This window comes from Pygoscelis adeliae, unplaced genomic scaffold (genome assembly GCF_000699105.1).
Source record: "Pygoscelis adeliae isolate BGI_AS28 unplaced genomic scaffold, ASM69910v1 Scaffold155, whole genome shotgun sequence".
In the NCBI taxonomy this organism is placed as follows: Eukaryota; Metazoa; Chordata; class Aves; order Sphenisciformes; family Spheniscidae; genus Pygoscelis; species Pygoscelis adeliae.
Window position 1 is genome coordinate 4,987,085 of NW_008824932.1, and position 14,694 is coordinate 5,001,778.

The 14,694-nt window shown below is 41.0% G+C and overlaps 1 protein-coding gene across 1 annotated transcript in view; it reads left to right on the top strand.

Moving 5' to 3' along the window:
* Nucleotides 1-4,392, top strand: part of RHBDD1 (rhomboid domain containing 1) — a 46,215-nt gene extending 41,823 nt beyond the window's left edge. The window contains exon 6 of the mRNA XM_009325061.1: nucleotides 3,572-4,392. Coding sequence (XP_009323336.1) covers nucleotides 3,572-3,690 — 119 coding nt within the window. The 3' untranslated portion in view covers nucleotides 3,691-4,392. The remainder of the gene's footprint in view (nucleotides 1-3,571) is intronic.
* Nucleotides 4,393-14,694: the final 10,302 nt, after the last annotated feature.

The window sequence follows — 14,694 nt, forward strand, 5'->3', positions numbered from 1 at the left end:
CTTGCTCATTCACAGTGGGGGGAAAAAGTATGTTAAAAAGGAAGGACAGTCAGGGCTGTCGCCTTCATTTCGGGCTGTGTGTCTGTGATTAATCAAATTTCTGATTTTGACATCCTGAGTAACCTTTGAACCAGTGCTTAAAGCGTTATACGTTATGCCTGTGGGGGACCGTAGGTTCCGAGTAATGTGCTGTAATGCCTAACCACAGTAAGTATTTTAGGCATGATAAGCATATTTATTTAACATGCGGATGAAAACATTTAAGGTTATTAAAGCTTTGTTTGTATTACGCTAATACAGGTTTAGTTAAACCAGTTGCAGTTACAGTGATTTTCTTGTTTTGGTCCCAAATCCTATAATTGTAAACTTTAGTAACCAACACCCCCCCCCGAGTGACAGGAAAGGTGTGGAGGGTCTCGGTCTTCCATATTCACAGAACACAGTCCTAGTTCACAATAAAATTAATTTTAAAATATGCTATGTACGGGCGAGTGTTTTGTTGTAACATTTTTGTACTATATCCTTTGGTTTTGTCTATCGCCTGGTGTTATTGCAGTGTTTTAAAAACTTTAAATACGGTCTTAAAATCCTTTAGTCTTGAAGTTTTTCGCTGATGTGTTGAAAAGATTGTGTTCGTTTCTTGCGCAGGCGGCCAGGTGGTGTTTCAGTAGTAACAGTGGCCAAATTACCATTTCGGAACACTGTGGCTTATAAATATTTTGGTTAGATAAAGGTGTTATTTCATTAATATTTTTATTGCAATTTAACAAAAAAGGGTGTCAGGGAACTATTTTGGGTAAGAGGATAACTTAAATATATACATACATATATAAATACATGTATTTAAACCTTCACATTCAGACAACTTCACTCCTCACCATGTTGTTTGATGTAAAATAATATCTTTTCTTGAACAGAAAGCTTTTCAGAATGCATTGTCAGTCTTTTATATTTGGGACAACATATAAAGGAGCATTTTGCATCTTTTTTATAACGTCTTTCTATTTCTAGTGGTTATTAAAGCACATTTATATTTGAAGTGTTGCACGTATTTTATGGGGACGCTGCCAATACTTGTCTTAACTGTATAAGTGGCATCTGGTTTCTTAAATAAAAACTAGCCAAGGATGCTAGATAGAAAAAGAAATGTTTTAATGAGAAACCTTGATATTTGACAATGTCACTACAGAAAAGAATTTTTTAAAAATGCAAATGCTTTCTTAATTGTGATGATTTAAAAAAAATCCGTATCAAACTTCAGCATTACAATGCAGTTTCGACCCTGTACGGTGCAGCCATTTGTACGATCAGGGTTTTGACTATTTTACTCCTCATATATCAAAATTTATATCTTTAAGCTATTGTTAATATTTATATTTAAAATATACCCATCAAAAGTCAAAATACGAAGAAAATACTAGGCATTTTAGTTGGTGTTGTATTATTATATAAATGCTGTGAAAAGCCCTTTACTTGCTGATTTTCTTTTCCATTTATTCACCCCAGGTATTACATACCATTAAAAAAAAATTAAGACTCAGTGATTTTCCTTAGAAATTTTCTTGCCATGACGACATCATTGAGAATGTTACAATGAATTCAGTGTGGTTTAACAATTTCTTAACTTACTCATTGATGATGACCAAGATAAATACATATACATTCGTTGGTATTCCAGTATGTGTCTACAGTTCATAAATGTTGACTTTAAAGGACTGATTGAGCTTTCTCAGGCCTTTTAACTTTTTTGTCTAGACATATTTCTGCACTATTATGAAGGGATCTGATGTCCACTGACCACCTTGCTTTATGCCTTCCAATTTGAAGTTACTGGGTTTTTTAATTTCTAAATGAATGTTCGTTGGGTTACAAAATATTGTAAGGCAGTGCTTTTTCTCAGCTTGTGGTCAATAGGACACAGTAAAACAACTCTTTTTTCTTTTCAAACAAACCTCCTTGTATAAGAAACAAAGTAAAATGAGGGAAAATAAATGTAGTAAATGAAGATTCAGTTCAGGTTAATATTCTTTTTGTTAAAGAAAACCATTCTGCCCGTGCTGCAGATTATATTTTTTTTTTTTTTTTTAGACAAGGAGATTGCTCTTGGATTTAAAAAAAAATTGAGAAGCATTGCAGTTAGTTACCTGTGCCAAGCTCTCTGACTTCCAATACATGTTAGCTTTCTCTAATATTTTGAACCTTATTTGTCAAATAATGACGTAGTGTTTTCAGAGGCAGAGTAACAGCTTAAATATTTTTCAAATTTGTCTCTAGCAAGTTGAGACACAGGGACAAGCTGAAGGTAAAATACTAAAATATACATGAAATTCATTTCCTGTATGTTAATAGGAATTTGAAAAATCCTTTTAAAGGGTGCCTCTCATTTTAGAAACATTTATGTTAATATTGCTGCCTCTCAGAGTTTGAGCAGCTATAGTTATCTCTGGAAGCATTTTCCAAGAGTTTGACTTCTTGGCAAACACAGAAGGAAAATGATGAACACGTTCTAATATTTTCACAAAGCCATACATTTATTGGTGAGTACTCTACAAACTAAAATGCTTTTGTAATTGGATCAGAAACTACCAGAGCCTCTTCCTAAGTCGGACCTCCTGACTCCACGTCACGTAAAACAGGCCTTAGGTGTTTGCTACAAACAATTTCTGCTGCAGGATACAGCTGTGTTTGAAATTCATCTTGAAAATGAACATAGCAGTACAATACCTACTTTGGGTTTTCCATATTCACTTTTGCTAATTTAACTGAGATCCTGAGGTGAAAGCTTGAAAAATACTGACTGTTACAGAGGCTGTTGTGTTATCTTTAAAGCTGATTTGCTTACCCTTAACACCGTACCTGTGCTCAGAAGGCAGCCTCTCATTTTTGTTTCCCAGAGCCCTTCGGTTGAGGTGGTGTGTAACCACAACCTTTTAACCGTTTCTTTGCGCGGTGACTTACTGTGAATTCTGAGGAGCTGCTGGAATAGCCTGTTCGTGTCTGCTCTTGGGGTGCCAGGGCAGAGAACCTTCGGGTTTGGTGTGCTGTTTCTGCTCGATTAAATTCCTTACAGTTCTCTCTAGCGGAGCTGCCACGTGTAGCTTATTTGTGAAATCGCTTGCTGCCAACTGAGGATGGGAGTTGTATGTGCATCTGGTATGGGTCAGCACATGTGGGACCGCAGTACTGAAAGCAAAAACAAAAGCTGATTTTGCCAGAAGTAACTCCTGAGGACGTTTAAATAGTTTTAACAATCTGGAGTTTACTATACAAAGTAGGGATCGTGAAAAGTGTGACCTCCCAGATTAATGCGTGTTAGATGTTTGGGTGTTCTTTTGGTTGCGGTTTGTTGGTTTGGTTTTTTTGTTGGTGATGTTTGTTTCGGTTTTGTTTTTTTTATTTCAGTGTCTTTAAGAGCAGTTGCTGGAAGTTGTGATTGCCCTGAAACGATCAGAATTGGAAACATTCAACTCCCTCTTTCCTTTGTGTTGTGATGTTTTGGATTACGGGATATATGTGCATTTTTCTCATATTACAGAACAAAATAACAGTTGTTTTTCATTGTGTCTTGTAGATTTTGGTGGAGCAACGTATACTAACGAGCGGCGACCCTATGGTTTTTGGTTTCCACCTGAGCAGCATTCAGAAGAGGAAAGGCGGCGGCAAAGGCTTCGTAGGTTTGAGAGACAATGAAATTGGCAGGTGTGGTGGAAATTGTAAAGTGCTATTCAGAGTTACCAAAATATTTGCAGATTTACTTGTAATATGCAGGTTTGTTTGTAATATTTTTCCAATTTTTTTTACTACTAGTTGCAAAACTGCAGAGGATTTTGAGAGTCCAGGCTCAAAACTGGAACTTGCATAAAAAGTGTGAGATAGGAATCAAAATGTGATCTTTGGCAGTCTTCGTCTTAATGCACCTTAAATATGGAAGACGACTGATGGTTTTACCAAATTGTCTTTTTTTCTTAAGTTCTTTTGTGCAGCTTCAAGAATTCCTCGGCTTTTTGACTGCTGGTATTCTCGGACAACAGGTTTTCTTCATCCATCACAGATGAAAAAAAATTACTTTTTTTTTATACAATTGTAAAACCATGCAATTTTTCCTTACAAACTTGTCTCTGTTTGTCTCTGATGACTGACTGGTTTTGGGATTGGCATGTGAAATGTCACTTGAAAAGATTGCTTTGATGACGACAGCTAGATCATATCAGTCTACGCTTAAGCTTTTGAGCAGTCTTGCAAACTGGGTGAAAAATAGTTGCAGCTGTCCTTACCCTAAGGAGTTATTTAATACAACCTCTAGTGTTGCAGTCTTCCTTAAAACATGCCATTTTATCTAGAGGTTGTATGTGATAAAAATGGGTTGTAACTGCTTATTATTTCCTAAAGCCTTTCTTAATATTTATGTTTTAAATAAAATGCTTCCCTTTAGAGTTGAAATAATTCGTTAGGAGTTTTATGGAAAGGGAGGTGGATGTGCCATACAAGGAATATATTTATTTAGTAACTTACACTTTTTCAAAGCATCTATTTCCCTTTTTAAGAAGGCTCGGAAGTTGTATGATGTATATGCTCTTCATGCAGCTTTAGAAATTCTGCTGTTTCTCTGTGTATCTCATTTGACGTCCAGTAGCAGCAGTAAGAGTTTGCAGCCTTGTGGAGACCTTGCCTAACTATAGGCTACCTTGAATTCTTCATTTTCTAGAAAGAACTTCTCTACCCAACTCTAGAGTAGTTGACAGGAGACCAGAGAGCTCAGCTGTCACGTTGGACAGACCCTCCACTCGCTGCTTGTCGCACGGTGGCTGGCCTGCTTGGGGCACATCTGCCTATTCAGTAACGTTAACTAATGAACCTGAAGGTTTTTTGTTCTAGTACCGCTCAAAAATTACTCATTGCCCAGGCTTTTTTCCCTCATAATAGCAGAAGTTCTTCTGAAATTGGGGACGCTCCTCTGTAACTATTTTCAGTCCTGAAGAGGTGTGATTGCACAAGAAAAATTTGATTATTGGCCTTTGGCACAGAACTGTTGGAATCTCTTCAGCACTAGTAGAGCATTAGGATGAGCGATTTAATGCTTTCTTTTCAGGTACGTGTGATCACCAATCTGTGCTTTATGAAGTCTACTTCTCTATGGAGTTGAGGTTTGAATGTAAAAACATCGTGCTCTATTTTTTGTACAGGAAAAAAATCCTGAAATTAATTTTTTGACTATGTTCTTTAAATAAAGAGTATGCCTTCTGGTCGTAACTAAGCTTTTGTTTGCTGACAAATGCACAAGCTGTTCTTTCTCTCCTGTGCCAGTCTCACTTTCACCATCCTTCCTATGCCTACCGTCGATTTTTATGCCAAGAAGCAGCACAATATTTTTAGGCCAGATAGGCGGCTCAAGGTTCTGAGAGCCAAAAGACACGACTGCCATGTGACTTTGGATATGCTCATTCAGGTAGTGTAAGAACACTGTTCATATTGTGCAAAGTGTTTTCTGGCAGATTCTAAGGCGCTTCGTACGCAAGGAATGCTAATTTCTGTTGTGTTCTCGGTCTTGGTTGGTTTTCTATATATGCAGTAGCCGTAGAATAAAAGAGCAGATACTCTGCTAACTTTTCTACGCTCGCTAAAAACAGGTATCAAAAAAACTGCATACAGTTTGCATATTTTTCTCAGTGGGTAATGATGATATGTAAATGAGGAGGAAGTAGCACTGGTCCCTCGGACTGATCTTCCAATGCAGAAGGTTCAGTGTAACTCTCTGTGTCTGTTAAGCCCTGTTATTTTAATTATTTAAAACCACTGGATTAGCCACTAGTCAGTTGGGAAAAAACCCACACCTAAGTAAAATCAAAAACGTGATTACAGTTTTAAAAGTACTTGGTTTTGTAAGGTGAGGTTAGAAATACCTGCCATTAAATATTCACAAAAATTGTCAGTACTAATAATTGTTTGGCTGTTTTGTCTTTTTTGTATACAAAATTGAAATAAATATTTTTGTTCTACATTTAAAACTGTCTTTTTTTTTCATTATAGTCATTATAAGGCATATATTGCAAATCACAGAGCTGCCACCATATTGTTAGAAACGAAGACCTGTGATACTGAGCACAGGGCAGATTGATTATGTTGGGACTAATTTTGTTTCTTTTGAGTTTAGTGGAAGTTTTGGGATTGGATTATCAGAAAGTTCCGGTACTTACAAGTATTTTGGAAAGTTTATTAACAGAGTGATTCCTTAGTAGGATTTTTACCATTAAAGCCCCCCCATCAGTTTAGGTTTCAGAGCAGTGGCGATGGTAGATGAAAGTTGCAGATGAATTCCTCACGTGCTCTGTTGCTCTTTCTCTCTTCAGGGACAAAAATTAAGGGCGATCTGCACAGACGAGTATTCCACATTGCGCATTTTCTGACACTGTTCAGTGCCTGACTACCTCTACATAAAGTAAGGATTCTTGAAGAAAAAGCAGTTTTGTAGAAACTATTTCAGTATCTGAAGTTTGATTCCTTTCTTGCCGGAGCTGTGATTTCTGGTACTTCCTCTAAACTCTGTGATCAGGTACCGTGTCAGAAATTCCACCCCCTTAATTAATCCGAATCAGCAGACTTGTTAACAGGCGCATTCTTGAAATGTAATGGTTGAATGACCTAACATTTTACTGCTAATAAACAGGGGGTTCTCGCAGTCCAGAATTAAGAGGTGGTGAAAGAACAGTGTGTTTAAAATCCTTGTCCCTCTTCTGTCTTGTCTTTAAGCACAGGCAAATTACAGATTCTTGTCTACGTATGCTTTTTTCCTGGCAGTACCGCTTCTCCTGAGGGGGGAAAAATGCCCTTTACAATACTGAGAAAACAGTATTCATACGTGTTCCACACCACAGCAGGACAGATTGTGCGAGGTGAGCGTGGGTGGAAATAGCGTTCTCAATACGGGCTGTAACAGATCAAAATCTGTCCTGCCCCCCTTAAATGGACATCTTGGTCCTAGGGGAAGCGTTTAGGGGGGGAGCATGTCGATTCTGCTGTACCAGCCTCCTCTCAGAGAAGTCATTCTGCCCGACGCTCTGTTTTCCACGGCTACCTTTAAACGAGGTTTGCTTGCTTGTTTGGTGAAAATGAAAAACGGAATTTTCATGGTCCGTTTTTTTAAAAGTTTGACTAATGCCACCTTGTTTATTTTCACGTACCCCTTCAGAATCACTCCAAGAACTCCACTGGTATAAAGGGTGCAGCAGGAGGCAGCGAAGGGACTGGCCGCTTTTTGCCTTTGGGTTTATTGGTTTGGTTTTATTTGAAAGTGAAAGGGAGACTTTAACTCTTATCATTAGATATAATTTGTTCATACCACATATATGCAGATAAGGAAAAAAGCCTAAATATTGATTCATTAAAGTAGCGATGTGTCTGGGGAGAGAAGGAACTTCTTTATTGAAACAGACCTTGCTAGGAGACTATTTTGATGGAGGTGAAGAAAGTCCCAGCTGTGATAGCTCTTATGCTAAAAAAGGAGAAAAGAGGAAAGAGGGCACACCTGGTAGAGGTAAAGTCTTTGTGTCAGCAGTCTTTATGGCAAACATCCTGGTTTTTATTTTTATATATATATAAAAATATGTGTGTATATATAAAGGAGCTTAAATTGCAGATGATAGAGCAAAGCAGCTGTCAGCATTGTTAGTCCAAGATAGTTATCCTGACCAAATGAAGGCAAAATGACTTGTCTTTTCTCCTGCGTAACAATTACATGATTGGAAATGCCTGCAAGACAAAAGTAACTTTCTTTTGTTATCCATCGCTGTCTTCAATTATGATCCCCGTATGTGCCCGGTGTATATACTGTTAAATATAAAGAACTGTTGAACCTTTAAACCTCCTGCTTGTATCCAGGCCAGGGGACTGAATAGGTGTACAGCGTCGGAAGGTTGCCCGGCAAATCTGAGTGAAACTGGAATGAACGGCTTGAAGAAGAGCGTAGGTACAGCTGCCTTTCCTGTTGTGGGGATGTGATGGCAATGGGTGCGGCAGTTGGTTTTCACTTCTGATTGGGTGACTGCTGAGTTGTCACAATTGTTGTTCAGCGCTGAGTGACTAAGTGTGAATCACGCTTCAGCACAAACAGCTGGCTAACAGACACTCCCGTTTGTGTGCTGTGGCTCCTCGAAGGAGTGTGCAGACACGGAGGACAGAATCATTTTACAGTTTTATTATAAGCTACTAATTGTTTCCTATGTATAAAAAAAAAAAAAAAAAGTTGATAACGTCTTATTTGTTACCAGATTTCAGAGGGCAAGGAAATATTAACAATTCTCAGCTTTCAGTTGTAGAACTGTTTCTGAAGGAGTGTCGTGCTTCCTGAAGGGTCTAAATCTTGTACTAAATACTGATGTCCATTTACTCTTTCAAGGGTTGTGAAATTGGAGAAAGACAGTTTGCCGTACAAATTCAACATGGTTTGGGTATTTTGGTTTATATGACGTGCTCAGAATGGTAAAGCAATTGGGGCAGTAAAAGAGAAGATCGAGTATAGATACGATAGCAGTCTCCTGCTGCATGAGAACAGTGAGAAGTTCATCCCTTTTGCCCACTGACAAGAAGAAATTGGCCTGATGTGCAGCAAAATGAATGTAAGCAAAGGATTTCTAAACACATAGATAGCGAACTTTTCTAATAGGCTAGGGATATTCCGGAATTTCCTCCTTTAGTCTTTTTGGAGCAGGCTGAACAAGTATCCCTAAAGGGCTGCTGAGCAGGTGAACAGTAAATGTTCTTGCCTTAGTGGAGAACGTTGGATTAGGTTAGGGCCTTCCCCAAATTATTCCTTACAGGGATCATTTAAGACCTATCGGTGGGTGGGCCTCTTCTGCGAATCCGTGTTTTCCTTACCCAAGTAACAAGTTGAGGAATGGCTCCTGAATTTGTACAACACGGATGAGTACGGAATGACCTGTTTGCTGACTTTTAAAAACCGTATTTTAAACGAAGTGTGTATGTGCCCAGCTCTGCAGCCCAGGCGGCTATTGTGTATTCTTTTGCCCAATTAACAGGTGGCTCATGTTGTTCTTAAAGAGCTAAAGTCAGCCATAACGTTGATAACGTAACTCAACTGGTTTTGCTAAGATTTTTCATTTACATCGGCACAAAATGTAATTCAGCAACTTCTGGTAAAAGCTTTAAGGTATCTGCTGTGCAAGGGTCAAACCTCCCACTTCCATTTTGTCCGGCATTTTGAAAAAACCAGAGCTTAGGTCAGAGTGGCCGTGATTCTGGAAAGCTTTGCGGTTCAAAACAGCCCTGAAGTATATGCTTATGTAGACACATATGTTTTCCCGCAGGGGGGCCAGGGGTATTCCAGGGATGTGTATATTGCAGTGTGTCTGTTGGAGGAATCCAGATAACCGTTTTGCTGCTGTTTAGAGCCGAGGCTTCCGGTTGTATTAAAAATGCATTATTCATTCCTTTTTCACCGCTACATGCATCTACAGACCTGAAATCCAGAATGAGCGGTTAGCTTACAACAATGTAGTTTTGAATTGGGTTATGTAAGTGAAATGAGTGGGACAGAGGGTAAATGATCAGGGATGTGTTTAATTTGGAAGGCACTGCAGTGATAAAGCACTTCGTTAGGCAGGATGCTTAAATTCTCAGTTTCTGCACATCACCATCGGGAAGCACACGTTACATATGCAGAGGTGCAGCCTGTCTATGTATGACCAAAAGTTCTGCAACATTGGTACCATTTATTCCATGTATTTCGCTTTTTGCATACAGCTTAAATGTTTAAGCACAATAAAATTAGAACATTTGGAAACACTGATTTGCTTTAGCGTTTTTAAAATACAGTATGCAAAAATCTAACAAGCTGCAGTTGGAACTGCCTCAGAGTAGCCATTTCTAGTACAGATCTCTTCAACTCCCCTCCGAGTTAATTGCTTTCTGCCTCTGAGAAGGTTTAATCTCCGCTCTAACAAAAACACCTCTGTCTTCATCGTGCTGAATTGTGTAAGAAGGAACATTTGTCTACAATAGGACTGGTATCTGTACGCAGTGCGTGGAAGACTCTCAATTCTGAAAAAGACCTCGCTTTTCTGTGTACTGAAACTTCGTTTTACCAAGCTGAACATGATGTCGGTTTGGGGCTTGAGCGCTTCATTCCAAACCTTTCTATAAACCACGCGGGGGTGATAGGCAGTGGTTGGTCATTAGCGTGGTACCTTACTCCGCAATGTTTGTTTGGAAATCGGTTAGAACTTTGTCTCGGCGTTTTGCATTTCTGCCTCACTGAATCGGTGGAAAACGTTAAAATATGTGGCGTTTCAAACACCATGAAGCTCAAGCCTGTCGTCCTTTGAGAAGCAGTCGAGCACCGTGTGGTCAAGCAGAAGGTGGGATTTGCTACGAGGTGGTGTTAGGTGCTGAAGGCTGTCTACGTTATAGTGAGGAGCCATGTTTGTTCAGCACATTCGTTCTAGAATGATAAATGTGGAGCTGTTTTTTAATTTACGCTCATAAAATATCACCTCTAATTGAACTTCCAGAACCTTCTGGAACATCTGGATGAACTGACTAGAAAAGGGGAAAGCTGTTAGGTACAAATATGGAGCGGTATCTGTTTGAATGCTGATGGTGATTTTTCCTCCACCTGGCTAGTTTTCCAGCTGTTCGAGGTGGGCAGAATTCCAACGGCTGTTTCTGTTGTTTGTTTGGTTTAAACCGCTGATGTCTGAAATGGGATCCATTTTGATGAAGCAATTGCTTCACCTGCTGGGAAGTTTTTTTACCAGAGTTGTTGTCAGAGATTTTTTTATCATTTCGGAGCGAAAGCAGATCTGCTCTGTCCTTGCCTGACCTGCCCCTCTTCACAGCTGGCTTGGGCGCAATCCTTTTTCTTGCAAACAACTGTTCCCCATTACAAATCTTCCCCATGGCCTTGGATGGTTTGTTTTTTTTTCCCTTTCTTGCCCAGAGGGTTCCATTACATGTAAAGCATTAGAACTGAAGTCCTCATATTTGCAGCCTTTTTCTATGTACGGCATAACTGAACGCAATGAAGTTATTTAAGGATTGCTTGTAAGACCTGACAAGGCCAGGCTTCCGTCTGGGATGTCAGTCTGAAGTGATGTTATTTACAGTGGTCCATGTGGAACAACAGAAAGTTCGTTCCTCAGACGGATGTGGTTTATTTCCTGAATTTGGATCGTGGTGATACTTCAGGGATGGATGAGGGTTGATGTTGTGGTCTCGCGTGCTGTGCTAGAGAGCTTGCACAGTCATTGTAGACTGGCAATCTTCAGCTGTGTACCAGGAGCAGAAGGCATCACGCAGATCAAATTTAGTTTGTCCTCAATAGCGTGCTTTAAAACATTAGGGGCATCTTTTTCAAACACGTAAACAACAACTTGGGTTGATGGATAAAAGGTTTGTTTAATTTGCCTTAAACACAGGCAAAAAATGTATGGACTGTAAGAATTCTATGGGTTTTGACTGTTTTGATGCTTTTCTTGTTTGTTTCTCTGGTGCTTATGTACCAGCCAAAGTAGGAAGGAGTGGTTTGGTTAAGATTTTACCCTGGAAGAATTCCTGAAACAATTTTGTTTAAACTTGTTGCGCATCGTAATGCGATTCTGGGAATGAGTCTTCAAGCAGTTTTCTGATCTGAGAAATCCACGGTCAGGAGGAGGCAGAGGTGCTCCATGGCGGAACAGGCACTCCCCCGAAGGGACTGGAGCCCTTGGAGGACCCGTGCCAGAGCAGGTCCTCCCTCAAAAGGACTGCAGCCCATGGAGGACCGATGTCAGAGCACAGGAGAAGAGCGAGAAGGAAGGCGCAGCACAGAGAAACGGCTTTGTACCGGGAATCCCCACCCCTCTGAGAAGCTTCGCGCCACCTCTTGCCTCACTGAAGGGGCTGAGTGTAACCTGCAGCGATAACAAGGGGGCGGAGAGGAGTCTGGAGTGAAGTTGAGCCTGGGAAGGTGGGAGGAAAGGTGGTGTAAGGTTTGTCAACTTGTTTCCCAAAACCTGAATCGGTAATTAAATATTTATGCTAATTGGCAATAAATGAAATTGAATTCCCTGAGTTGAGTCCGTTTAGCGCACAACAGTACTTGGTAAGCGATCTCCCTGCCTGTATTTCAACCCACAAGTTTTCTTGCTCTTTTTCCTCCTGTTTTTTCTCCTGTCCTGCTTGGGGCGGGGGAAGCGGCTGGGTGGGTGCTTGGCCGCCAGTCAGGGCCAACTCACCGCAGGAGTTCAACAGCTCGTGAAGTTGCTGATACGACGGCACATGACAAGCAGGGCACTTGGAGCAGCAGGTCTGGCCCGTGGCAGGTGCACTGCTTTTGTAGGAAGTTGCAAGCTCGGGTCTGCTCGCAGGCCCCAGCTGAACACCCTCTCTGTTTGGAGTTTAAGCATCTTTTCTGTTCTCTCATTCTTGTACCTGTTTTTAGCATGTGAATTGCGGACTTCAACTCCAGAAATTCTACTGTACACAAATGAATTTAAAGTACACTTGAAAAATACCACTTTTACAATACAGCACCATTGTGATAAAATGAGTGATGCCCGTTTTGTTTTCCTTTAGTCTCTCCCTTTTGATGTTCTCTGTGTACACCAGAAGATGAAATTCAGTTCAAAAGACGTTTTCAGTATTAGGCCTGTGCATCTCTTTCCTCATCTTATGAAAAACAGCAAATGAACCAAAAACAGCCGCATTTCTTAACAGCAGATCAGGGTTCAGGCTACACAGTCTTTTTCTTCCACTAGTTACCTTCCAGGAATCCTGATGCGGAGGGATGTGAAGGAGAGAGAAGAATCTGATAACTGCCCTGGGGATTTGCCATGAGTTAGAGCCGGGCATCCTCCCTGCTTCCCAGCCATACAGATCATAGAATCATAGAATGGTTTGGGTTGGAAGGGACCTCTAAAGGTCATCTAGTCCAACCCTCCTGCCGTGGGCAGGGACATCTTCAACTAGATCAGGTTGCTCAGAGCCCCGTCCAGCCTGACCTGGAATGTTTCCAGGGATGGGGCATCCACCACCTCTCTGGGCAACCTGTGCCAGTGATTCACCACCCTCAGCGTAAACAATGTCTTCCTTATATCTAGTCTAAATCTGCCCCCCTTTAGTTGCCGTGGTGTGCTAGGGTGATGGGCGAGCAAGTCTCCTCATTGTACATCACGGGTTCTGAATTTAATTCCGGGGCAGGTCACCCCAAATGGCTCTAATTCCGATGACCTCCGAGCGTAGCCTGCATAATTTTCTGTGTGGCTATTAACGTCCTGCCTGCTGTTTAGGATAAAATTCACTTCTTCACTGGGCCTGCACAAGATCCAAAGCTCCTGAATGCGATAGTAAGGGTAATTTGGACTATAAGGACCTGCACAAGGCCGTTGCCTTTAGGAGTGTTTTTACTCATGAACAGTTTCAGCTATTCCTTTTCGCACATAATTTCATGATTAGGTCCCCTATGAATAATTAACCAATTGTTTTTGTGCTTATAGTCACTAGACAAATGATTGCAGAATTACAGCATGTGCTGCTTTATACTTTGGTCTGTCTTATTTGCTTTGTAACATTAGGCAATTTATCTGCATTTTCATTTTTAATTAGTACGATACTTCTGACAAATGCCTTAGAGTCAGCTAAGCGTGGAACGGGAATGTACACACCTATTCAATATTTAACCTATCAGCAGCAGCCTAAAAATGCATCTCCTATATCGTATGCTCTTGTAGAACATAGTAAAATGCAACTGGCAGAGGGGCAAAAACTCTGCGTCAAAATAATAGAAAAACATGACTGGTTTACACGGTGGTTTTAAGTCAACCAAAAGAGCAAGATGGTGAAATGCCATGAAATGGCTTATTTAGATTATTGGATTTTTTTTTTTGTTGATTCTCTCGGATGCGTTTAAGAGTTTTCTGTGTACTTGTTCAAGTGAGGTGAACACAGATCCAATTCCAAAATCCCGTTTTATTCCATCTTACTTGTCTTCAACTCGTCTCATTGTGACAGAGCTTGCAATAACATAGTGTATAAGGTTTTCTTTATCGTTTACCTAAGCGCAGTGAGTACCAAAAGCCCCACTGTTAAGTATCTCCAGCAAAGCCACTGCCCTTCTCCAGAGGGTTTCCAACCTGAAAAGAGGCTGCAAATGAGTAACGGAGGAGCTGGTGAGTACTGTCAGGAAAAGCTCGTGAGACCCTAATGTGGAATTACCTACATCCACTGAGGAAACGGGGACATCACCTGAGGAAGCGGGGTGTTTGTCTGCCCCTGTGAACATACGCCGAAGCTGCCAGCCCACTGTGGCTTTAGCTGCGGCCTTTTTTGGAAACGCAGTTTGCACACCTTGAAGGACAGGTGACTAAGGCAGGGTGCTCCTCTCTACGTGCTGCTTTCTTCTCGCAGGAGTAAGCTCCGAAGCTACTCGGCACCTTGCAGAGTCGAGACGTTGGTTTTTACTTCAAACGGGAAAGCCAGTCTGGCCTGCGTGTGGGACGCTGTCCGAAGCAGGAGGGGATTAAATTCTTTCGTACAGTTCAAGGGTAGGGATTAGTCCCTCCTCAAAAGACTGTGTGGCGTGCCAGATCTGAAGCGTGCAGCTGGGATCGCTGGAGAGTGAACCGAGAAGTGTGCCCTGTCCCGGTGGGCCACTAGGACCAAAAGGGAACGGTTCCCCGGGACAGGTGGGGACGGGGACGTGCC